The sequence below is a fragment of the Pterocles gutturalis genome, unplaced genomic scaffold (genome assembly GCF_000699245.1).
Source record: "Pterocles gutturalis isolate BGI_N339 unplaced genomic scaffold, ASM69924v1 scaffold2064, whole genome shotgun sequence".
Lineage (NCBI taxonomy): Eukaryota > Metazoa > Chordata > Aves > Pterocliformes > Pteroclidae > Pterocles > Pterocles gutturalis.
Window position 1 is genome coordinate 53279 of NW_010127880.1, and position 27321 is coordinate 80599.

At 39.9% G+C, this 27321-nt stretch overlaps 1 protein-coding gene across 1 annotated transcript in view; it reads right to left on the minus strand.

Annotated features, from left to right (window-relative positions):
* Positions 1-27321, minus strand: part of ARHGEF10 (Rho guanine nucleotide exchange factor (GEF) 10) — an 89521-nt gene that overhangs the window by 42179 nt on the left and 20021 nt on the right. The window contains exons 10-17 of the mRNA XM_010079407.1: positions 26703-26815; positions 22823-22900; positions 22416-22595; positions 21001-21117; positions 19098-19190; positions 16885-17055; positions 14841-14986; positions 11709-11884 (exon numbers count right to left, since the gene is read on the minus strand). Coding sequence (XP_010077709.1) covers positions 11709-11884; positions 14841-14986; positions 16885-17055; positions 19098-19190; positions 21001-21117; positions 22416-22595; positions 22823-22900; positions 26703-26815 — 1074 coding nt within the window. The remainder of the gene's footprint in view (positions 1-11708; positions 11885-14840; positions 14987-16884; positions 17056-19097; positions 19191-21000; positions 21118-22415; positions 22596-22822; positions 22901-26702; positions 26816-27321) is intronic.

Sequence of the window (27321 nt, forward strand, 5' to 3'; positions counted from 1 at the left end):
TCTTTCCCTGCATGGCCAGCACAGGAGCAGCGGCTTCAACGCACTCTGGGAGAGCAGCCACTCCCTTGGGATCGCCCATCTATCCAGTTCCTCTAAATTTTCAGTTCCCATGGGCACCCCAAGCATATTGGATATTATAATCCTGAACGGATGAAGCTCTATTCTTCCCCTCAAACAATTACTAAGGGACACATTTATTTACCATGGTGATTTGTCACTAAGGGACACATTTTCCAAAAGCTTTTGCTGTATGCTCCGTTTCTCACTTCTGAATTACTAACTTATCACAGATTTCTGCTACTAAAGGGGAAAAATGAAGTGTTACAATGCCTGGAGTAGCTGCAGGCTACTTCCTGGGTAAGCTAACATAATGGCTCAAGTGGTCCCTTCCCATACTAAACTTCTATTTATTCCCAATTAGGAGGATTTTTTCAAGTAATATTATTACATAAATCCAAATGACTTGTAAATAAAATAAAAGGCTCATCCAGCATACTCTCAACATTGCAAATATTCTTGCAAACATTTCTGTATTTTCTACCATGTTAAAGACTGTTAATAGAGACACTCCTGGGTATCTCTTTACTGCAAAGTAACTAATCTTGACAAGATCTGCCTTGACTATGATTACAATAACGAACTTTTCCCCACATGGTTCAAAGCCACAATATATCAAGAGAAACTGCTTTGCAAAAAGCCGTATTGACATGAAGTGAGAACTGATGCATCATGGAAATTCCAAGGTCCTTAGAAAGATTACTTTGCTTCCGAGAGATGAAGAGTCCTGAAGTTAGACTAGGTGTTACACGAAACAGAAGCTCACAAATGCTCACATGTGAAAACCACAACGAAAACTGAGAAAGGCTATGTTCCTGACTACACTTCCAGCATTATTGAGGGGTAACACAAAATTAATGATGTGCTTGAAGGACATGCCAGATTTGAAGACTAGTCTGAAAGGCTGGCAGATCCCAAGTTTGACTTGCCATTTGCAATCTGGTCTTCGAGGCTGAGTGCATTTGTGTTGCTTCCTCCCACTGAGCCGTCTGTGTGCATCCAGGCAGCATACTGAAACGTCAAGTGTTATGAAGGGAAGAGATCTGGAAAAGATTCAATCCTCATCTTGAGCATAAAGATCACCTGGCATGATGGAAGAAGTTATATGTGTAGGAGGTAACTTTTAAAGTTGCTATGTCTGAGGAAGGCGTAACAAACTGGTACTTGTATAGAATTATACACTCAGAACAAATAGTAAAAAAAATGTAGCCCTTCCACAACATTTAAGTCTACATTTAAACCTGAGAAGCTTGTACAGTGTTCTGGAAAGCAAAGCATCATGATACCAGATGAATTCCTGATCAGTTCATAATAAACTGGAGAGATTTCATTAGATTGTTAACATGTGCAGGTTAAACTATTATGAGGTAGCGGTAATATATATTAAACTACTTAAGTGCAGTGAGAACTGTTCAATTGTTTTATTTTAAATGTGACTTTGATTGTCCTGGAAATGTCTCACTGATTTTTTTCATCAAGTAACAATAGGCTGACAGCATCCCACTGCTCAGTTTGAGATGCCCACCTTTAGGATGGACAAAAATAGAGACTGAGAGACAATGTTCTACCTGAAGTAAAATAGTTTCTATGAAGAACTTGAGAATTAGTTTAAAGAAGGAAAACCAGAAATCATTAATAAGGCCCAAGATTCAATTATTGCAATTGATAAATTCTTCCCTTATACTTGGTACTAGATCCTGCTCATACAGATACACTGCTATGCAAAACACACAGGATGGACGTCTTACAGCTGCTCTGGGCAAGAGATCTTGTCGAACAGAGGAAAAACATTCTTCCTAAGGAGGTCTAGTGGAAGCAATTTTCACAGTGCAAGTAGAAAAGGAGACCTTTACGTGACATTTACATCTACAAGCCATCTATTTCATCAACGGATAAACAGAGCTGGCAAAAAGATTATGAATACTGAGAATAGCAGGAACATGGTAATTAATTTAGCAATTGATACTCATGCCCATGAATAAGTACAATTTCCTGTTGCTTTACACCTTTGCACCAGAACACCTAGCTTTCGCTGGTGGTGGGGATGCACTGAAACCTTCTTTCGCACAGAACTTGACAAATCCAAGGACCAGCTATACACAAGGGAGGCACCTGTGTACCTCTGATACCTTCTGCTTGGAAATTCTGTATGACTATTAAAGCCAGTAACAAAGCAGATGAGATTTTATTTTCAGATGCTGAGCTACAAGCTTCCTGCATATTGTGTTGTGGTAAGCAAAGCCCTTGACAACTCCCCCAGCACCACCCTCCTCTTATTTGTGTCTTTCCACTTGCTCGCTCATGCTGCTCCTGTTTCCATAGACACCTGACAGAAGCATTTGGCTGGGCTATGTTTTCTCCTTTACAAGAGCATTTTAATAGCCAATTGGAATTTCAGTCAAATTTTTTAAAAAGTAGTCTTGTGAATGCAAAAATCCTGGTTCAAGACCTTAAAAAGCCAACAGGTCAATTTAAAGTTCATGAGAGAAAAGCAGACTTTCTGCCTTTCCCATTTGTTCTGTCACACCAAATACTACTCATGATCTACCACAGCTGCATGCTCCTGAAAAATCTGAGCCACTGTAGCTCACCTGAGATTACATCATACTCTCAGGTCCAAACTACACAGCTACCTGGAAAGTTATATCAGTCTCCAGGTTTCAAAGTTGAAGCAAATGGGAAATCAGGAATTATCTCAGAAAACAAGAGCTTAGTTGGCAGCCATCAATGAAAAGCTGAGTAGCTACTCACACATAGCTTTACAGCATAACCATAAATAAACCCCAGTGCAGAAAGAAGCAGCACAAACTCATACATAGTATTAAGTGATAAGCAATAAACCCCTGAGATCACTAGAACACAAACTATTAAATTCAGACATGGGGTAAGCAAGCCTAATTACCAATAAAGTCAGGACATATCCTCATCAACCAACGTGAAGAGCATTATCATAAACATGAAATGACATTATTTAGCCTAATCACACTTTAATCATTTAAGCACCTAAAGGTAATCTTTATGAGCTTAATTCTTGAATCTGATAATCTGAGCCTCTAAAACTCTTCAATGTACTTATTCTCCCTGCCATGCAAGACAGGAGATTTCTTCAAATCTGAATCACACACAAAGAACCGAGTACCACATGCCACCCAGTACATATAGAGCAGAGCTGAGAAACAAACCTCCCAAGTCTTGACTCTGACAAAGTATTTTTAACATGCTTTACCTCCCCGTCAGCTGTTAATACCCTGCTCTCGTATAGTAATTAGATGAATGCTATGACCTGTCTCACTATGCGCCCATTGTATCAGATCTGAACACCAAACAAACAGGTTGCACAAAAACTACAGTCCAACCACAAAACCGCTTATTCACACAACTTGAGCAATCTGAAGATAAAATCAACAGCTTGCAACTGCAAGTATTGAGTAAGGTATTAAATTCATAGTGCTATACCATTTGTGAGTAAAATTATGCAAGAACACCACGGAAACACAAAGCCTCTTGAGAGGGTGAGAAGTAGCTCATACATTGAGAGCATGGTTTCAGGATTATATTAAACTCCAGCTAATCCCAACCATACAGAGAATTTCAGAGATAAAATGCCATAAATATTTTTCCTGATGTGCGATAGATGAGGAAGGAAGCGAAAGCAGTAGGGAACAGGAGAGAGAGACACCAGAGCCCTGATACACTGACACATGTGGACCCCATGGCCCAGCACCTCAGCATCAGCTAGCCAGGACAATGGGCAGGTGTCTTCCTGGACTACATACCGACTGCAGGTGTGGATCAGAGGAACTGTGGTTCCTAGCTCTGTTCCCACAAGGAAGGAAAATCCTGGAAGCAAAGAGAGTTCAGAGTGAAAGAAAAGAGGTGCCATGGCCCTTTCTGCTCACAGGTCCCAACGGGGAAGGCTGAGGGCAGCATGGACCCGGAAGCCCCTGCCCTCCTGGGGATCTCTGGGGTGTGCCTGCACGGGCACAAAGGGAGAGGGAGGAACTGGATGCAAGAAGATAGACACTGACATAAACAGGCAGTAAAAGTACACGTGTGAAGGCATTTAAGCAATGAAAGTACTGCAGGGATCTCAAGACAGGTCTGCAGGTGATTGTAAACCGGCCAAGCTGCCAGATGGTTACACTGGAGTTCCCACCACACTATCTATAGAAGCTCATGTGGAAATCACACTGCAAGGAGCTTACCTCCCTCTGTCGTACTAACTTCCTTATAGCTAGGTTTCTACTCATTTTACTGCTCTGTGTCAAGACATGGATGAGACCCTGGCAACACAGAAAAAGGTTTATAGGAGGTGAACATCAAAGCCCCATAACCACTACAAAGAATATGAAAGGCAAAGAGAAGAATCTCATCCTAAGTGGGTGAGACAGACATGTAACACCTAATTTATTCTACGCCTAATCCACCAGCTGGAAACACATATCCGCTTAACGAGTGAACTATTTAATGTCACTCAGTTTGCTCAGCTGAACAGGCTGTTTGGAGTCAGATTTCTTTAAAATCTATGGTTTTTGGTTCACATATATCAATGATAGTTTACATTTATGAACATATTACATCTCCTTTAGTGTACAGTATTATTTTCAATAGGTCTGAAAGAAAGATTTACATTATTGCTCTATACATATTTCACAGAGACGAAAGTTAATTCAACTAGCAATTCATACCACATCATCCTTTTCAAAACCTTATCAACAATGCTAGAGTTGAGATGCCACTTAATATTTAGTCTTGCTTACTCTGGACATTGTATTACGATTGTCTAGCCTTAAAGTGATGATAAAGCGACTATTTTTTTTCTTATCCAATTCTATTTTCTCATTGGACAAACAGCAAAAAATCAGCTTTAATGGCAATGGCTATCACAGCAGCACTATCTCTGTTTGTGAGAAGAGCTGTCCTTCACTGAGTGAGATGTTAACAGAAACGCAAGCACACCCTGTAGCCCATCAAATATCTCTACCTGTTTCCTTGGAAACACACAGAGACCTACACAAACCAACTGCATCAAGCACAAGGAAACTCGGAAGAGAGGAATCACGCCTGCACTTCAGCAACATTTGACTAGTACATTTGACAATAAACAAAACCCACAGAGATCAAAACAAGAAGCAAGTGGAAACAGAGTACAAATGTATCCCTGGAAGTCCGACCAGGAAAGGAGAGAAGCCATGGTTTATCAGCGCTGAGGTTTGATCTTAGTTATAAACTGTTAATGTATGAAACAAAAAATAACACTAAAATGCATCCACAGACATAAACATGCTAACCTCTTTTTTCATTTTACTATTATCTCCTACACTCATCACTGTATGATATATAGTACAGATGGGTCTTGCTCATTTTCTCTTTCAGCCTTTAGCCATGTGGCTCAGATTAAATGGTTCTTTGCTTAAGTAATAGGGTATGCTGTGTATGGCTCCTCATCAACATGATCATCAGCAGCACACTGCTGACAGGCACTGGTTTCCAACCCAGAAATGTCAGGATGCTTAGCTCTCTCCCTTTGTTTCTTCAGAGTCTCTGTGGTCTTCTTAAATGAAATCACTGTGAAAAACCTTCACATCTCACCCTTTTTTTCTTGGGAATCAGAACAGACAACTCAGGGTGGCCACTGTCGCTGTCGCACCAAACAGGCGTTTGTCTCAGCACAGAAACCACATTTCAAAACCCATCAACAGTTTGCATGAAGTGCTGCAAACTCATAACAACACGTGCCAGGATTCTGAGAAACTGAAACTCTGGCCAGTATATTTTACTTTTGCTCCTATATTCCCCTTTAAGGGACAGTGGAATACATGTATGTTTAGTGATTTTATGTATAGATGGATGACTTGCAAAACTTCTGATTCTTCTAGAGGGGAATACAGTACATTTTGATAAGAAGTTACAAATTTGCCTTTGACTATACTTTTTATATTTTTTGGAAGGCATATTTAAAATACCTCATATTAATATGACATATTAAAAAACAAGTGATATTCGTTGCTCTTCCACCCACAGAATCATACATAGAATGGTTTGGGCTGGAAGGGACCTTTAAAGGTCATTTTGTCCAACCCCCCCTGCAATGAGCAGGGACATCTTCAACTAGATCAGGTTGCTCAAAGGTCCATCCAGCCTGACCTTGAATGTTTCCAGGGATGAGGTGTCTACCACCTCTCTGGGCAACCTGTTCCAGTGTTTCACCACCCTCATAATAAAAAAATGTCTTACTTATATCTAGTTTAAAACCACAACCCCTCGTCCTGTCGCTACAGGCCCTACTAAAAAGTCTGTCCAATCTTACCCCTCCTCTTTTTTTATCAGAAGCATACAGGTACCATTTAACTTTCTTGGGGCGCTCTTTCCATAAATTCAATACAACTTCTCACCCTTTTTGACTGACCGAGTATCACTAGGATACAGCTATGCAGTAAACTTCCTCAAAAGACAACGAAAAGAAATAATCTCCAGTAAACCCACACAAAACCAAGGAAACAGGCAGCAGATAAATCCCTTCAACTACTAAAGATCATTTAGGCTGAAGCAGCATATATTAGCAAGAATGATAGCATCAGAACAAATGCATTAATTGCTTTAGATATTTGCAGCATCTAAAATAACAAAGACAGAAAATTCACAAAAAATAGTTTGGAATAACCTAGTATTTGAATAGTCACTGATTACTCTTTCAATTCCTCTATGAGGTAACATGATTATCAAAGATACTGATTTACCTGTGGGCATGTTTAAGTGATCTGTGGCCTCCATCAGACTCCCTCCAGACACATTAGATGTCTGAGGTCCTTTGAGTGTTTAGGGTTCCCACCCAGAGCACATCATATTTTACAGATGGGGAAACTGACGTACAGAATTAACAAGATTCACTCGTGAACATAAAAGCAAACTTGTGACAGAGCAAATACTAAAATTCAGGAGCCTTTAAACTTGATGTTCATTTCCCTGAGTCCATAATAAGCGGGTTACCTATAGCTATCTTGGAAAAAAACAGGAGAAAAAGAAAGGAAAACCAAACCAAATCAACATCCCAGATGTGAACGTTGATCTGTTACTTTCAGTAGTACACAAAGAGAGGAGGTGAAATCAATGCATGTATCAACAGAACTGTGTAGAAGAACAGAATTTACTAGTTAACATTACATAAGGAAGACACGTAACCAGGGAAAGTGTCTCCTTTGAGTTTTTCAACCATTCATAACCTAGGGTTATCCCCCATATTGCATAATACCTTTGATGAGGTTTTTTTCAGGTTTTGATTCACAGTTCTTGTTTCTTCTACTTAGCAACCTCATCTACCATTACAGTAGTTTTCATATCTTACCGTAAAAACAACTTAAATGCTCCCATAACCACCTAAAACACACTTCAAATACCTCTCACTGAACTCTATTACACAACAAAAGACTCCACCTGGAGTACTGTGTCCAGTTCTGGGCCCCCCAATGCAAGAAGGACATCAGGCAGGTCCGGAGGAGGGCCACGAAGATGATCAGAGGGCTGGAACACCCCCGCTATGAGGACAGGCTGCGAGAGTTGGGGTTGTTCAGACTGGAGAAGGCTCCAGGAGAACCTTATAGCAGCCTTCCAGTACCTGAAGGGGGCTACAGGAGAGATGGGGAGGGACTTTTTACAAGGGCATGTAGTGACAGGACAAGAGGTAGTGGATTTAAACTGGAAGAGGACAGATTTAGACTAGATATTAGAAAGAAATTTTTTACTGTGAGGGTGGTGAGGCACTGGCACAATTTGCCCAGGGAAGCTGTGGATGCCCCATCCCTGGAAGTGTTCAAGGCCAGGCTGGATGAGGCTTTGAGCAACCTGGGCTAGTGGAGGGTGTCCCTGCCCATGGCAGGGGGGTTGGAACTAGATGATATCTAAGGTCCCTTACAACCCAAAGCATTCTATGATTCTATAAAATTCTTCCAGCACAAGTAAATCAAAACCAAGAATATACACCTTCCTGTTTGTGCCAAAAATATTCCTCTTTTCCTCTATTAATTCATTTTTTCAGTACTATGAATATGTCTGCACTTCTGCACATGGATCAATTGGGAAGGTGAGGAGAACAGCAATAGCCAACCAGAAACAGTATGTGGATTTACTAGGGAAGAAATTCACCTTGTGTCTTTCTGCAAATGTTTCCATAGAAGAAAATTAACACATCAGGCCTTGCTGGCACACAGAGCTAAGTAACTACTTCCACAAGAACCATCCAGTTGGGATGCCAGAGACTCATACTCACAGACTTTCAAGCAAGACTAACTCCAATACATGAAACAGGACCTTGCCTAATTTGCTCAGAGAAATGCGATCCAATAAACATGCTATATTTTTCAGAAGACTGAGAATGTGAAAAGTTTTCTGCTTTAAATATCATTATAGGAAGCTAACACAAGTTATAACTGCAGTCCACTGGGAAACAGTATTAGAACCACACAAATAAAGGATTCCACCAAACAGCTGAGACTTCACTCCTTCACCATGTTCATAACTATGAGAACTCACAGGCTACTTTTGATGCTAGGGGAGAACAACAGGAATAAGGCAAAAGCACATCAAAGACAGGAGCAGCATAGCAGAATACACTCTTCCTAATTTTCCTGCTTTACCTCAGGCCACACAGTTTCTCCTGCCAAAAGACAAAGGGCTTAAAAAAAGACATGAACTTAACAGCCCCTAAATGTGTTCTTCTCTGGAATTCCAAGACAAAAGACCGGTATGCAAAGCAGAACTGGGTAAAAAAACCTGCAAACTGATGATTTTGCCAAGTGAAAAGCAAGTTCATGCAGCCCTTGCTTTCCACCTTAAAACTGTACTAAAGCACACCCTTGATTTATACATACTCATAAAACCTTTCAACCTTTCAGCAGTTGCATATTACAACATCTATGAGAAGAATTCAAATTCAGCTATAAATTTCTCTGTAGCACCCAAAGTAGAGTTTGCATCTTTAAACTACAGTATTGCAGAAAGCTGAAAGCTCCAATTGCATTTAGTCAATAATAAATAGCGAGATATGCTTATGACAGCTGCCTCCTCAAAAAAAGGATTTTCTTGGAGAAAAAAGTACCATGATAAGAGAAATGTAACTAAAAACCAGTAATCCTCACAAGGACACAACCAGAATCCATGAAGAATCCTTGCTAATCACAGCAGTAATGTGAGAATATCAACCTTACGGAAGTCAAGTACTTAACTGGGTGTACTGCAGATACAAACCACTTTTCTCAGTCCTGCAAAAGTGGAAGAGGTGATCCCCATACTCCTGAATGCTTTTACACAGAATCATCATTATTCTGTACCTCTCCAGTTCCCACAAACTGGAATTGAGAGCTGAAAATAAGGTTTGAGACATGGTTCTATGTCACAGAAGTAGGATTTTGCCTGTAGTATCTCAAATTGTTCTTGATCGTTAGACATTATTAAAACCACATACTATGAGTCCACTGGGATTTCACCACAGCAGTTCCTTGGTATACTTTGAAAACAGAGGGAAACATAATAGAACTGTGAAGTGAAGCAGTTTCAGGCACAGAATGACAGTATTTAGCTAGTAATGCTTTGTAATTTGTGGTAAATACCCAATAGTCTCACCAAAGATGTAAAGATTGTGTCATCATCAACTACAAAATGCAGCATCTTGCAAATAAGCAAGCAACAGTGAACCATTACACAAAGTCTTACCCGTCCTTTCCTTGTGCACGAAGGCTGTATTTTCTGAGCTTCTGTAATCTTTAGCAGCCAAGATGACTGGAACTAAGGGGGCAACTCTACAGAATAACTAGCACAAATCAGGTGTTTATTCAAACTTGTCTATACAGGTCATTTTGGCCAAGCTTGCGTTCAGAGTAAGAGCTAGTGCAGACACAGCAGTACATGCAAAAAGCAAGGCTATGCTCTTCCTATTTCATGATTGGTTATATATTCAATTTAGTTGGATCATTTGGCAGAAACATTTGATTAAAGCTGAGGGAAGACATTCATTTGTATAACCAGTATCTTTCATATCCTTTGTAATTCTTATCTTTTGGTCCCTTTTATTAGGAGAAGACTGAATTAATACAACGATGAGAGCTTACCAAGAGAACAATTATTTCAGCTCATCTTTTACCTATCGAGTACCATTTAGCCTGAAGGTTGAGAATACAAACGACATACGAAGTCATTTCATTTTTTGGTGATATTGTCACCAAACATCACAAAGCTGAAAAACCTCAAAGCCAAGAGGTTCAAGGAGGTTCTACAGGACTGTTTGGGTGAAAGTTGTTCTTTCTCCCCTCATGCTGCTCTTCCTCATCTGATCTTGCTGACAGGCAAGGATTTGGTCTAATTGGCTGTCAAGCTGCTGCACAAAGTTACAGTAAGAATATTCAACAAGCTGTTCCTCTCACACTCCCACTATGAGAGGGACCCCCAATTCTAAGTAGTCATGCTCCTGTACATGCCTTTCAGGGTCGTGCATGCAGCAGCTGGTAAATTATAATATAAGAGCTTTACTCTCCCTGTCTAAGTAGCCCATTAATGCTTAAAAGGAGTTACAAGAATGAAGTAATCCTTGAATTGAGACGTAAGTACCTATAAAAATTTTCTGTGGCTGTTTACAAAAGGAGGAGCAAGAAGACCTGACAAAAAGCATCCTGGAGAATATAGGGGTACTAAATGCTGCAGCTGCACCTCTGATCATTCTGAAATGTAACATTTATGTCTCCTTACAGCACAACTGTGGGAAAATTCATAAGGCCAGGGGTGCAATATTAAATAAATGTAGCATGAAGTAACGCCCAGAGCTAGCACTAAAACCCATGTAAATTACAGTCCATTAATAGGGATCACAATCTAGACATATTAAATGCACTTAAAAATACAATATTTAGGCAAAATACAGGATATAAAATTAACTCCTTATATATGAAAGGCTAGCTACCAAGAAAACTTTAAATTCATACATCTCTTGAGGGTAGTTGGCAGGCTTGTAGGAGGGATTAACAAGCACAGAAAGAACTTGCAAACCTCAGAGCTTGAGGTAGTTTTTGTAGAGAGGCTAGGAGGAAATTAATTATCGGCATAATGTTTCAAAACCACTCAATTTTTTTTTAAGTGTTTTTTTTCTGAAGCACTTGTTAATATATTTGAAGGGTGAGATACCATGGGCTTGAGAGAATGTTGTAGTTTTACAGCAGGATAGAGAAGTAACTTCTACCCTGCTGTAACCACTTGTGCCCAGACTCTTACACCAGAGCAATGGGGTGGTGGGTAATTTTTACTGAGAGAAACTTCCTTGCTTTAACTATGGGATGAAGAACATATGCACAACCAGCTATCACGGAACAGCTGGCACACCACACCAAACTCACCCTTTTGCATGCCCACACACACTAATGTTTTAAAACGTTTCGTATTCATGCATAAAACTCTAAACCACAGCAAATACAAGTAATTTGTGTTACAAGGCAGGAGATTGGCTATTACTTTATGGATTCTCAGTTTCCAAAGAAAGAGCTTATATTACTGTTCATGTTACAGACGTCTTCATGCACAAAATGCTTTCCTTTGTTTTCAGTGGCCCAAAATTCAAATATGGATTTTAACAAACAAGTCTATAAAAGTCAATAACTCCTGTCACTTACTTGGCTTAGAGTTAATGACGACATTTTCAGCTGAATGCTGGGGTGGAAACCTGCAGTTCTCTCCTTGGCCCTCACTGCTGCCATACTCTATGACTTCCACTTGTCCCAGCGGTACGCTCCACTTCAATAAATACCTCTGGCCAGTTGTCACGGTGCCACTGCTTTCATAGCAAGAGCTGGAAGATGCACAAATTATTGCTGTGACAAGCAACTATGTTTTCACGGCATCCTATTTACTATTTTAGCTTCTAAAATCTGCTCTCAGTCTGAGTACTGTGCACAACTTGAAACAAGTACATGCATCAGGCTGACTTTTGTGACTGACCTTTCCTGAAGTGAAAAGAGCAGCCTTGCAGGTGCAGATAATCTTGTTTACAAACAGCACAGGACAGCCAACAGCAGTCCCTACATTTCTATAACAAAATATAAATGACCATCTTTTAAGATCAATGTGCACTTTCACATCCTAATACAAGTGCTTTGGATGATACTTTGGCTCCATATTTTCCTAAGTCTTTTGAAACAGTGCTCGAAGTAACTGCTGCATTTAGGAAAGTATGGATGATGGGACCTTTGAATGACTACCTGCAGCAGGAAAGGCAGTCTAACCTCCCAAGGGCTGACAAACTAACATTTCTGCTGAGCCCTGCAGCCCAGGATGTTCTTTACAGCAGACCTTTGCAACTGCTGTGGCTTCTGAGAGCAATCTCATGTAAGCTGCTGTTAAAGGAAGTGTGTATCACAACAGGCATTTCAGAGGAAAGAGTACACTGGGGAATCTCACTTGGAATAGAGATGGCATTAATACTACTTCTCCTTTGTTTCCTTCATTCCCTTATTCACATTCAAGCACATACAACAAACATTTATAATATAGGACAAAAGAGATGCTAAAGTGAAGAAAAAAGGTTTACTTCACAGAAAGCATGACTGAAATAGAGACGTTAAATGCTTAGGAGAAATGAATATTGAGAATCATACCTAAACGCTGATGTCAGCTACCTATTTGCAACACAGTCATTGTTTCAATGAAGAGGCAAGTATGAACAAAAAACAAAAGTGCTACAGCTTAAGTAAATATTTATAAGCTCTTGAGTTAGTTCAAAAGAAAGAAAACAAGACTAAGCAGGACACAGCTGTTCAGTCACTAGGGATAGCATCCACCCCATCCAACTCCCGCTACTTAAAAGTTAGATCTCCAGTTCAAGCTGGTCATCTAGACTACATGCAAAGAAGGACCTTCTGAGGGTCAGGTACACTAGAAATATGTGTCTTTTGCCAGCTATAAAAAATTGGTCCGGAACCAATGGTTCCCAGGCCTCTGGGACGTCTGACTGTTTCTGGAAGGATTGGGCAAAAGGTCATTAAGAAAAGCGAGCTGACACATAACTGCGCAACTATGTGCATATGTAAAGCTTCTGAAGTCTACACCTCCAGGGTGAATCTGCAGGCATGTACCTTGAAAAACACTGCTATAACAGAATTCTAGCTTGGGTAAGATGCCTAACTTCTATACAGCTAAAATTAAGAGAAATAAAGCTCATCCTGCACCAGCCAAACAGGGAAGCAGTACATTCTATAGCCTACATTTATTTTGAACAAAAACTTCTGGACTGCATACAGGTGTCATGCCAAATCTCACACATGATTTCCTTCAGTCCCTCCCTAACTGTATTTTGCATGATAAAGGTGGTTCCTTCCGCAGTAAAAATCCAAGACCAGTCTATGAAACCACTGAGGAATCCTAAACCCCCATGACACTGCTTTTAGGTGGGCCCACCTGCAACTGAACACCCCAAGGAATATACAAACCCTCTTTTTGCTAGTGAATAAAGCTAGAAGTGCATTCAACTATTCTAAAAACCCACTGTTACATAAATAAGCAGGCTGGAAAGCAAACCTTAACTGGTAGTGAAAACCATAATTAAACTTTTTCAGAGTTAGCAAACCCCCATGACACATGCATGCTCAATTATCATCCCAGAGGAGGTTGCTCAGAAACAGTTAATGCCCACAGGAACAACAGTACTGTGATAACCAGAACTGTTGACTTAATAAGGAACCCAGAGACTTGGCATAATCATTAACTTTCCACATGGAAGATAAAAACAGACTGCACATTACCACTTTAGGGACAAATACAGAAAATCCAAGACAATGATGGCATGGAAAATGATAAAATATCAATGGTTAAAAGCAATTTTCTTGCAAACAACCATGAGAAAATATCCAGGTGTTACTAAGGAACTGAAGAATTAGTAAAGGAAAAGAATCACAGGATAATTGACACAAACTTGTTCATTTTCTGAAGAGCAGTTATTACATGGCACTTCTCACTCACTGACATGAGACCAAGTGTTCACACTATTACAAAAGTAAGTACTGTATTCATACTTCAGTAATAAACTAAGATACCAACTCATATTATGCTTAAGTAAAGCTGTTCTTGGAAGATTTCAATGGTCCACATTTTCTATGTCAGAATGTACCATCATCACATAAAGCAATTTATGATAGAAGGAACATTTGAATGTGAGTGTGACCTTGGCACACACAGAGGTAAAGTAACAATAGTGATTACAGCCAACTAAAACACAGAAGGCACTAAGAAAAAGTGCTTTCTTCAAAGCACCTCACCTTTATCTCTGAGACCAAACATTGAAGGATTAAAAACCCTTCCCCAGGTGCAACTTTGTTAGTGAGTTCTAGGTTTGCTCAGGCTATGTGCATGAGCTTTGTTTTGTTTTGGTTTTTTTTTAATAAATTTGCAAATTGTGCCAAGTTACAGATTTGTGTGTGTGACAGTATCAATTTAAGGCAGAGGAGAAAAAAAATCCTACCTTGGCATGCCTGCACTTTGCTAAACGCTAAGACACAGCAATAACTAGACACTACAGACCATTTCTATCTGTAATCTCCAACGGACATAATTTTCTTACAAATTTAATCTAGAACTCACAAACATCAGCAGGCAATTTAGAGGACTGTAAGAGAGCTAGTTATCCATTTATTAGGACTACTGCTAGAAATCATTAGCCATAGTAAAAACAACAATAAAAAACCAATTCAGCAAGTCATTTTTTTCCAGCTGAAGCTTGAATGACCATTTAAAAAATATGAATCAAGTCTTACCGAATATTTACTGTTGCACACATCAGCACATCATTTAACATGAAAAGTCGTCGTTCTTTGGTTTTGATAATTTCTCCTTTGTCATTGTAAACAGTCTCAACCATGTCATCAGTCCGTATGAGGTATCTGTTTCCACTGCTGAGGAGCTAAATTTTAAAAACAATCAACACTGTACATTACACATGGTACATCTACATCCAGTGCAAAAGTAGAAGAAAATACAATGGGTTATATCACTTGCCATCCTAGTACAAGTGTTCACAGGTGGACGTGCCAAGTGAATTAAGACTCTTTACTGATTTGCTTTACAGTTAGAGAAATGGCAACTTCTGCTGACACCAGTATGGCCTGCAGGGGTGTTCAGTCTTAATACAGAACATGCAATGGCTCTGAAAATTCTCCACACTGTTAAAGGTCCCCTAGCAAAAAAAACAAAAAAAACAAAAAAAAACAAAAAACAATATCAAACAAACAAAAAAACCCCCACCAAAACAAAACCATAGCTTCCACCCTTTCTGTTCTTTCTGTTGTTTCCTTCCCTCATCCCTTCTTTCACAGGACATTTAAGTGCCACGTGTGGTTCCAGCCACCCCAAAGGGGCGTCAGGGCGGGAGGAGGAAGAGCACTCCCCCCTGCTCTGTCCCCCTGGGCTCACAGAGCTAGCTGAGGAGTGCGGCTGGCAGGTTGCCACAGGCTACCAAGAAGATGACATGCATAAAAGATGTATAGCATGTAAATTGCTCCTGCTGTTTACCTTCAAGTGTACAGCACCATTTACAAGCATGAACCGATTCCTCACAGGTCAAATACATGTCCGTAGTGGCCAAGAGAACAAAGTGGTCTTTAACTCACCCATTTCCTATTCACCCACCTCCTTCACCACCTGTTTCACCCTGCCTGGCATTGTTGCAAAACTGTTAAGCCTCAAAGCATACAGGACCCTACGTAATTTGGAGTGACTATCCAGGTATATCTCAATTTGTCCCCCTCATGCAGAACACACAAGATTCTACAGTTTATACAGACTGACAAAAGGAAACCTGGACCACCTCTTAAAAAGCACATTCTGTGTTTTGAACTCCATCAACCATTTGTAGATGATTAGTAGCTGCTTCAAGAAGCAGGAGTATAAAAACTGGAAAGTAAAGTCCAAATCCATCTTCTAATGCCCTTAGAATGGAAACACTGTTTCAGTATGACAATAAATTCAGTATCCCATTTTTTATAAACAGCTTAAAAGAAGTGTGTTCTGGTTGACTACGTTCTTTCCCAAAAGCTATGATTCTATGCATCACAAACAAAAATACTCCTTGCACTCCTTCAGCATGTCCCCATTACTCCATCCCAGAATGAGTCCAGTATAATCATCTGTAACTTCATGAAAGCAATAACTGAAGTATTTATGCCCCATCTCATAGGAAAGGAGGAAACATGTATGATACAAATAAGACATGCATACATATATCCACAGCATATGTAGCCACTTAAAAACTCAAATTAAGAAGATTGTTAGTTCCTTCCTACTGAATGCCTTCTACAGTTCTTTAAAGACATTTGTATTGAATGATCCAAATACATGAATGAAATAGACTGAGATGTTCTTAAAACAAGGAAGATGTTGCACATATTCGGTAGCATATCTTGAACTGCTCCACAGTTGGAAGCACTGCAGTAAAAGGAAGTGGTTCCTTCCTTTATACACAACTAATAGCTCAGTTACAGGATAAACTCAAAATTAAATTTTGAACTTACCAGAGGATGTGCATGACACTTTACTACAGGACAAGGAAACAGCTTTATCTATCTCACCGCCATAGAACACCAATACTACTTCTGCTATTTCAGCATGTTGGCTGCTCCAGCACACAGTGGTTTAACCAGTGCCCCTGTTCAGTCCTGGTGGTAGCTCACATCTCACACTTACCACTGGAATGACCCCACAGAAAAACCTCAGCCACCTCTTTGGTGCCTGTTCTAAAGATTGCTGAAGGCCCAGAAACTAATATTATACTAACTCTTCCATCACACGTTCTTACTTCCTAACCTTGTTCAGATAACGTTCGTTCATTGCTTTTGCTATTTGTTTTATTTCACAGCGCTGATCAGCATCCCTTTTCCTTTCATTTAACTTCTCTGCCAGTGTTTCAAGTTCTGTAAGAGCCATCTGTAGAGGTAATCTGTCAGGATGTCCTTTATTAGTGTTCTTCAACATATCCTGAGGAGAAGTGATTAAAAACAAAAAAAAACAACAAAAAAACAAAATCAGATTTACTTTCAAAATCAACTTCAAATATTACAGGATGGAATGTTATTGCTACATTCTTAACCCAGGTACTACTAAAGAATAAGACCAATGAACTCCTAATGAATATTCAGACAGCATATCGCTTATTTTCCTGAATACTTTAAGAGTTCTTTAAAAAGATACTGAACAGGGTCACATACTGCTATTTACAGGAATAAAGTACAGCAAAGGAAATTTCAAATAAGTGTAAAAAATGCAGATATAAAGTATGTTGGTTTTGGCTGGGAGAGAGTTAATTTTCTTCATAGCAGCTAGTATGGGGCTATGTTTTAGATTTGTGTTGAAAACAACTGATAACACAGGGATGTTTTAGCTATTGCTGAGCAGTGCTTACACAGAGCTAAGGCCTTTTCTGCTTTTCACACCACTCCACCAGTGAGTAGGCTGGGGGTGCACAAGAAGTTGCGAGGGGACACAGCTGGGACAGCTGCCCAAAGGGATATTCCATACCATATGACATCGTGCTCAGCATATAACACTGGGGAAAGAAGAACGAAGGGGGGACATTTGGAATGATGGTATTTGCCTTCCCAAGTAACCGTTACACGTGATGGAGCCCTGCTTTCCTGGAGATGGCTGAACACCTGCCTGCTGATGGGAAGCAGTGAATTAATTCCTTGTTTTGCTTTGCTTACATGTGTGGCTTTTGCTTTACCTATTAAACTGCCTTTATCTCAAACCACGAGCTTTCTCACTTTTCTGATTCTCTCCCTCATACCTCCAGGGGAGAGCGAGTGGCTGTGTGGTGCTTATAACCAGCTGGGGTTAAACAATGACAGTAAAGGTAAATTTAAAAATACACATAATAGTAAGCACGATTTGAAAATCAATAGATGTAGGTGTCTGTAAACAATGATTTAAAACTAAACTTTTCCCATATTTACTATCATAAAAATACTGTATTATCTTTATTACAGTTATTATTCCTCACTAAAACACTGACAGAACGCTCATTCCAAAGTAGGAGACATTATTTAATGAAGGCAAGAGCATCTCAAAATCTTTCGCCTTTGTAGGCATGTAATGGAACAACCTGAACTAAATTTTTGCTTCTTCCCACAGTGCTTAAAAATCCCTATGTGTCCACTATGGCTTTCTGCTGCAGTAAACTCCATTTCTTCTGCTAACTCAAAAGCTATTGCCATGACTAGCTACCCACACCCTCCTCCCATGACTATCTCTGTTCCTTCTCCAACAGTAATTCCTGGATCTGCATCCCAAAGCCTCTTCTCCTCTGTGACACCTACAAAACACAGCTAACTCACAGTGCCTGCTAGGATAGACCTGCCATTGTCTGGAAGGAGTTATAAACAGCAGTTGATCTGGAGCAGGTCTGTGCTGGGGAACCGTGCTCTTCCTACAGGTCGACTCCCTGTTAAGAAGAGACCCGAAGACTCCCTGTCGAATCCTCAGTTTCCATGGGAAGGCAAACAAGACGCTGCAGGTCAGAAGGAAGCTGCAACACACTCTAGCAGGTCCTGTGAGCCAAGCAGTCAGGCAGACAGCGCGCTTTTGTTCCACATCCCACATATATCCTGAACTATCCAAGGAATTAATTACATCCTCTTGTATTTTTCTTAGATGGAAAGTAATGCCATAAAGTTCCTCATGGTGTTTTGAAGTGCTATTAGCTAAGCTAATAGACTGATACGAACAAGTAGCACATTTGAACTACAGCTTTACTCCAAAGTGACTTACGAGCTAAATCTAAACTAGCAAGTAATCTAGAGGAAATCTAGTTTACTAAAATTTTCCTGCAGTGTATTTCCTGACTGTCCTTGCAATGAGACCACAAGATCAGCACATTACGACGCACTGAAATTTCTTATTTCCCCATGATCCAGTCGTCACTTCAACTGCAGCATGCTCCGCCAGCAGAAGACAGCTACCATGCAATCCAACGAGCGATCCACATAAGAATGCAACAAGAGCATCACTTTGGTAAACCTTACCTGCAATAGTAGAATGAACTGTGGAAAGCGCTGGATAGGTTTCATCATTAAACCATACAGTGTAATTCGATCAGGGCTTGACTCCTGGCACTGCTGCAATGCAACAAAGTCACACTGTTTACTACCATGAGTGTATTTCCATCAGTTACAGAATGAAAAGAAAACATTTCCTGAAAATTCTTCTACGTCATTTACACTAATTGTAACAGTGGTACTGTAAAGATTCCATTTACTATAAAGATTCCATTTAAAAATATTAAATCTTTAAAAAAACCCACTGTTAAAATGATGGCATGTCACTGAAGTGACATCTCCTCCTTAAATAAATACAGCTGCGATAAAGCCACACCAGCAAAGCAGCACCTATATATATATATATGTATCCATACAGCACGTTCATGCTTTTTACATAAGCAGTGCACTGAAACATCTGCTTAACTTCAAGCACAACAAAGGGAATGTATTTGTTCAAGGTGTTAAGTTTGAAAAATGTAAGTGCTCCGTTGATTTATAGTTCATAATTTACTATTTCTGTTCTATTTCTTGGGGCTAAAAGACTATAAATCTCTAACTACCTATGTATTTTTAAGAGGAAATCTAAGGAAAACATAATAATCTCAGTGCTATACAAATAAAAGAGATTTTCTTTATCAAAAGAAAATAATTAAAAGAACATTGATTTATGATTGAAAAGAAAAACACAAGAATCTATTATTTTGGTTATTGGAACCATGAGATAAAACGAGACAAATTTCATTTGCGTGTGCAGAAAAGCCCTGTTTGTATAAGACATTTCAGCATTTGAAAATATTTTGGCCAGAATCACAGCTAACCCAAACCAAAGGGAGTAGAGGAAGTACTCAATATTAAAAACAAAGCAAACCCAAACAATATTAAACTGCTGTTGTGCTTAAATTGCTATTTATTGCAACAACTATCAGCTTTGCAACAATTTGCTTCTATACTTATCTCCACATTTTTGTTTGCCCAAACAGCAGCAGTGAAGATTCTAGTCTTCGTTGCTGGTGGGCAAACAAAACCAGGAAGGTACAGAAATGTCTTGACCGTAGGGTTTGGTTGTGAGTTCCCAGCTCTGAGCAGTACCAGTGCCGGCAACGAGAAGCAGTGATGAGAGGTGTAAGTTACGTCTCTACTGGAACAACAGTGTGAGTTGCGTGTCTGCAACAGACCTGACGAGGTGACAGCTCTGAGAGGCACAACTCAATCCAGGACTCTTGGGGAATGGGACAAGCAGAACTTCCAGGCTCTCAGCAGTGTCACAGACAGCCTAAAAGCCTTGCAATGGATTTTGTGTACTGTCTGTAAGGTATCATCCCTAGAGATTCGCAGCACTTCTGTTGCATGTACCAGGCTCTCAATGCACATTAGAAGCACCATATTCATCAAGATAGTATGCATTCCATACAAAAATTTTCAATTTCAACCCCAAATTTGGAACATGATTTTCAAAATACTAGGAAATTGTTGTGGAATGAAAATCTAGTTACACTACACTGCACAATACAATAAAGAAGTTTGAAGTAAAATAAATCCCAAATAAGAAGAGGCCTCAGATGGTGAACTATTATGCCCACCTGCTATGAAAGAATCACATTTTGCCAAGTACAGTCCTGCAAACACTAATGAACTGATCTGAACAACAACAAAACTACTCTGCCCTTGAAAATACGTCCTAGATCTAACATCATGTTATTCTGAAAATACAATAGTGAAAGTGAATTGTCTGAGGATTTTTTCTGCCAAACCATTAAAACACAAAACCAAGGTCCTTAAAACAGTCACACAACATACAGTATCAGCAGTCAAACTCTCTCCTATCTTATTATTTATACTGTCTTATTTATAGCATATGCCCAGTTGTTTGAAGATTGAACAAACTCACCTTTAAGAAATCTAAAAAGGCAGGTTTGGTGGCACATGTTTTCTTGAGAATCCCTACGGCTGTACTGAAGTTGTTTACATATTCACTGTACGCATCCAATACCATAGATTTAGAAAACTGAAAACATAAAAGGGTAAACCTTAACTATAAATAGAAAAGATCCCTGAAAGCATAACTATCTCAACCTCTGACCACTAAGGAGTCACCTTGCTCGGAGCTAAGGGCTTTGCTTGGCCTAGTGCTGGATCTACAGACATACTGGTGATGCCCAAAATAACTTTTCTGTAGAAGACAGGCTGAAAACCTGAAGATGTAACAACTGTGAATTACAAAATGTAAATTTACCGAAATAGCTTCATCTTGGCTACAACAATAGGGCAGAGCCTGAGGACTATGGGCAATCAAAGGGCATCCACTGGGATTCAAAGAGGCTGCTGGGATCCCCTTATCATCTCACTGCTGCCTATCTTCCATATTTGGTGAACCAGCAAAGTCCCAGTGCCTTTACGCCCCGTCTTCACCTGGCAAGGGTTTACCAGAAAAGCAGACAGATTGTGTGGCCTGCAAACGGCCATGTGAAGGGTAAGATCACTGCCCATTGCCTCCCTAGTAATTTTAACCCTCTCTTCTGCAGAGCTTGTCTCATTAAAACAACCTAACTTGCTTCAGTCAAAACAAGACAGGTTTGCTTTAAGCAGCAAATCTTGAGTAACCATTTAATTTTGACTGAAATGGGGTCAAAGCACTCAGCGATGCAGATCTCTTACAGCAGGCATGAAAAGGTGGTAATTTCCATCAGCTGGGTGGTAACAAAACAAAGCACTCAAACCAGCAGGTAGGCAGCCTTTTTCATCCACACGCTCATGGTGGGAAGAATGTCTTTCTATCAACCAGGGCCACTTCTTGCTTTCTCTAATTTAAAGCAGTGGCTTGTTCAGTCCTTTACCGGATGGACTTCCATTAAGGGTGGGACAGTGTTTTACAAATACTCTTTACTTGTGCCCCAGTCTCAGTTCAAATCCAGGAATTCAGGATATCACCTACCGTGTTTTTTTCTATTCCCAACAAGCACACTATGTATGACTGCCTACTTTTTAAGAGATGCTGAACCTCATTCTCACCTTAATTTTGGTGCGTTTGTGAATCTCTATCTCCTCAGAAAAAGAAACTGTTTACTTAAATGTCTGAAAGCTTGATCAAAGCCTGAAAATTTTGCCCACAATCCTTTCACATCTGCTAACCAAGCCGAAGACATGTGTTGATGTCAGTTTCCTTACCAGGATTGTACATACATGCCCTGACAGTTGTCACAGGCATTAGAGAATATGGGATTAAAGTAGCCAAGTTAGACAGAGAGATATAGAGATAGAATAACAAGCCTAAAATAGACTATCTGTTCAGATGCATTTGCTTACTGAAGCAACAAAGACATCACCAATCATTTCAACAGAGTCCCACTCAGATACACGACTCGCCAGCGCAATCTGAAACATTGAATGGCACTGAAGAATCTCCTTAATTCGATAAAAGACCATTTTGAGTTTTCTTTCACTCAATAATTTTGGTTCCATATCTGAAAGTGGCTTCTCATATTGCTGTGGGGAAAAAAAAAAAAAACATAAATAGATTTAAACAAACAAAAAAAGGGTCTTCTATAAGCAGAGAAAAAACAACTTATGTAACAGTACACACACACAAAATTGCTAAACATTTGGCATGAAGAATCTGTAGCAAAATCTGTGCAAGCCACACTACTAGATTCTTCAAGAATTTGACTGTTTTTCAAATTTCCAAATCATAAAATGAGAAGATATTAAGGTACCTCCAGGATTCTTTTGAGAGCATCCACGTAATTCTTCTCACTGTCAACTACGGAGCCCAAAATATACCTTCTCACAACCTGTTAAGAAACAAAGTTTTGTCTGAAACTCTAATCAGGTAACACGATCATCATAGTTGATGATGATAAAATTCTGATGATAAAATTCTCAAACTGATGATAAAATTCTCGAACTAATAAAACACAAGACACACAAAGCAATTTCAGTACCGGAACTGCAACAAAATAATACTTGACCTCTTCAAAAGTAATTAAATTTATTATTACTCTAAAATTATTTATTTTAACGAATACAACAGTTATTGTATCTATAATCTTTGCTGACTGTTGCAATTCCAAGCTTTACTTTTGAAACTTGTCTTTTAATTTTAGATGTCTAAATTTAGGCATTAGTAAGAGGTGTAGATGATGTTGGCTACTTCAGTGAACTACTGCAACAAAATAGATAATCTATTTTCAAAATCAGTCTTCAAGATTTTCTTTTTTTAATGTTTTGTAAATTTATTAGGAGTAAGCTGAAGGACAAACAAGCAAACATTAATTGCCTTTTTAAGGTAAGACTATATGAACCGTACCACTGAGAAAGTGTCTGAGTAAATCAGCTTTCTTTTTGGGGGGTTACCATGCATAAGTGAAAACACCATCTCATCTATATTCATACCAACTGAGAGAATTGTAAGACCTTCAGGACATACTGCCTTATTTCATGTTTACAAACTACAGGCTACTTATCAGACCTCCTTCTCCACCTCTTGCTTCTGCAATTCAGCTGAAACACGCATTGTGTGCATGTGCGGGTGACATGACAGTACAGACTGAGGAACCTATTTGGTTTAAAATTTAAACTTCTTACTGTTATTGATTAGATTTCTTGCTGGTTTTAAGAATTTGTTTTCACCCAAATCCATTTCCTAATCCAGCTCACCCCAGGGCTTTCAAAAGCAGGGCTCAATGTTTGAGGGAGAAGACAGCACGAGGGCAGGACCAAACCACTCCCCACAACTACAAGGGGAGGCAAAACTGCTTCTTTTGCTATTTTAAACCAGCCTAAATGACGAGGAAACTCAAATCTCAGCCTTGCTTCTCTCTGCTCTTGATCCCCACGGCCTCCTGCTTCCTTCGCCATGGCTGCCTTTAACTCTCCACACTTGTATTTTCCATTATTAAGCGCAGGTTATGCAAGGATTTTCTTTCAAGGTCTGGCATCTTAAAGGAAGACTTCAAAATTATCTGAGGCTTTGCTTAGAGATATATACAGTAAAATTACTTGTGTCTAATTTGTGTTTAGAACGGATTTAGCAGTGTCTTATTTGGTACAATGTATCAGCTGCTCTGGTAAAGCATACTAACTGCTGTTAGTCACAGTTCATTCTTCTGAAAAGAACAAACATCTGTAAAAAATGTTTGTTTCAGGCTTTATCATACATTAAATATACACTTAACAGTGCCTACAGGTTATTGCAATAGATACACACAGCGTACCAGAGATTTGCCTGCAAGTCTTACATTTATATTCACATTTTTGCTAGTAACAGTAGCATACAAACATAAATAACTCACTGTAATTCAGGTCCCCGTATTAAAGCGAAGCAAAAGCTATCGTAACAAGAGACCCAGCCCAGGACACAATATTTAAACAGGCACCAGGTTTTAAGCAAAAGCTATCGTGCCACCTGCTGTTTAACACAAGCACATCCACGAAGGCAGCCTGTCCCTGGCACGGCAGGCCAGGCTGGGTGGGCTTCCGGCCTTCACCTCTCCTGCTGGGACGCCCAGGGCCGCTGTGCAGCCTGCCAGCCCCCAGCCTGGGCTGCGGTACAGGGTTACTCTGTCCCACAGCCAGGACTTTTTGTTGGCCTCTGCTGAGCTGCTCACGATTTCCTGTCAGCCTCAGCCCACCACAGCCAGGCTGAGCAGCCACCCCACTCTCCCACACATGGCCTGCCACACTCCTCCCCTTTGGTATCTCCCTCAAATGCACTATCAGCTGCTATCTGGGTGTTAATAAAGGCATTTAACGCCTTGGAACCCGTATCTGCTCCTGAAGGACACCACTAACACTGGCCACTTGCTGGACTTTGGACCATGGACTACAACCTTCCGAGCATGGTGTCCTCGCCTGGTTTCGACCCACCTTCTAGTCCACCTGTATAAACTGTACTTGTACTTCAGGGCCACTGAAAGCCTTGCTAAAGCAGAGGTAAATTACATCCTCTGCTCTCCTCTGTCCACAAACCAGTCATCTCAAATGGACTCGGGCTGGTCAGGCACAAATGGACCCTGGTCCATCTATGCTGATGATTCCCAACCACACCCTGTCCTTACAAACCCAGGAATAGCTCCCAGGGGCATTTGCTGCATTGCCTTTGCAGGGACTGAGGACAGGCCAGCCTGGATCCTCCTTCTTGCTCTTCTGGAGGATGAGCATGGCATTTACTTTTTTCCAGTCTTTTGATCACTGTCATCTTAGACAGCAGAGAAAGGCCTGACCCTCAACACGCTTAAATCCATCCCACCTGGTCCCTCAGCTGCCTGGATGTCCACCTTCTAACCACAGGCAAAGCTTCACTCCTGCAGGACCTGCCTCCAGGCTCAGGGGTTCCAGACACCTGAGGACAAACCTCACCAGTAACAGCTGAGACAAAGGTGGCACTGAGTACCCTGGTCTTTTCAGTGCCCTTTGTCACTAAGTCCCTGTCCCATCAAGCAGCAGACCCGTATTTTTCTTAGCCTTGCTTTTGCTGACAATGTACATACATCTTTGCTGCCCCTCACACCTCACTAGGTCCAGCTGAGCTTTGGCTTTCCCAACTCCTTTTCTGCCCACTTGGGCAGCTCCTCCTGCATCGATAAGCAACATACATCATGACCTACACAACAATTACTAGTTTATACCAAACTAAGAGCACTCTATTCTTCCAAAAGAGGGTATATTTATTTTTAATTACCTACCAAAAAAAACCCCAGTGAAATTCCAAAACTCCTACTTAGAAAGAAGGAAAAGACAGCATTCAGATTGATACTGAAATCTTACATCATAATGAAATCTTACAGTAACATAACAGTTTGGTAGTTGCATTGTTACAAGATTAGCATTGCACTGTGCTAAACACACTAGAGAAATAAACCTCACCAAGCAAACAAAAACACCTTATACCAGTCTCCTCAACTGCCCCTTAATTTGTTTTTTTTTGCTCATTTTCTAAAGACACTGACCAACTCACAACTTGACACTACAAGAAGCTAAAAACTCTCATATAGTTATTACTTGACATAACAGTATAGTATAAACCCACAGGACTTATTTTCAGCCAAAATTTCTAACTGATGCAGATTTCAGTGTTTTTTTAAGTGGTTTCCACAGTGACTATAGAGTTTGAGGTAGAGAACAGCAAAATAAACTGTTCTGCAAACTTGACTTTACTGGGGACAAGTTGTTAGGTTTTTTTTTAATCAGGAAAAACCTTAAGATTCAGAGAGCATATAGGATATTCTTTACATTTAAAACAGAAATCCTGGAGCACCTGGGGCAATGTCTTCCAACTCAATAAAATATTTAAACTCTTCTTTTTCACTCAAAACCATCACATTTAGTTTAAGTACTCAGGTAGTGAAACAATATAACTAGATATTTTTATAATGCAAAACAGAATTTTGCACCTCTGGCTGGATCCAGGACTAATGCAACTACATACATACATACCAATTTTGAAAAAAATACTTATTCAGTTCTGAATTTGATATCCACTTAATTTATGTTACACACCAACATGTTTGAAGAGCAAGGCACCTGGGAGCCATTCATGTAGAGCAGAAGAGGAGGAAAAAGAGGCAGACGACAGTATTTCCAAAAGCCTATTACCTGCTGCTGTGATAATCCTTCAGGCATAGGAGTCATAATTGCTTCTGTTTGCATACAGTCCACATCAATAAATAAATTTAGCTCTTCTTCTTCAAGACAAGATGATCTATGATCTACAAATGGTTGAATAACCAAAGTGTCAACTTTTACAACATGTAGACTGAAAGATGAAAAATCAACAAAAAATCAAAGATCCTATCATCCAAGCACAGTAGTTACACAGCAGTCTTATTTTCAGCTACCAAACAAAAGAAATTTCCCAGCACTTCTGTATCAGCTGTGAAATCACATAAATACCACCAATAGGTGCTCTAATACAGAACACCCTTTAAAGTTATCTCAAAATCCTAAAATCCACACAGCCTATGCATCTTTTGCTTGACCTCTACTCCCTCTTTACAGCCAAGAGAATAGGGCTGTCTGGAGTGCAGATCATGACAGCCAGGGTTGAAGCACTGTGACTCCAGGGCCAGCAGTTTTGAATTAAATGACCTTGGGGAAGAAACTAAACACGCCCGTAATACGATCCAGCTTAAAAAATTAATGCATCCTTCTATAACCAAATTAAAATAAGTACACAAAGGTACCAAAATGTTGGCTTTTGTCAGAAACGAGAGTA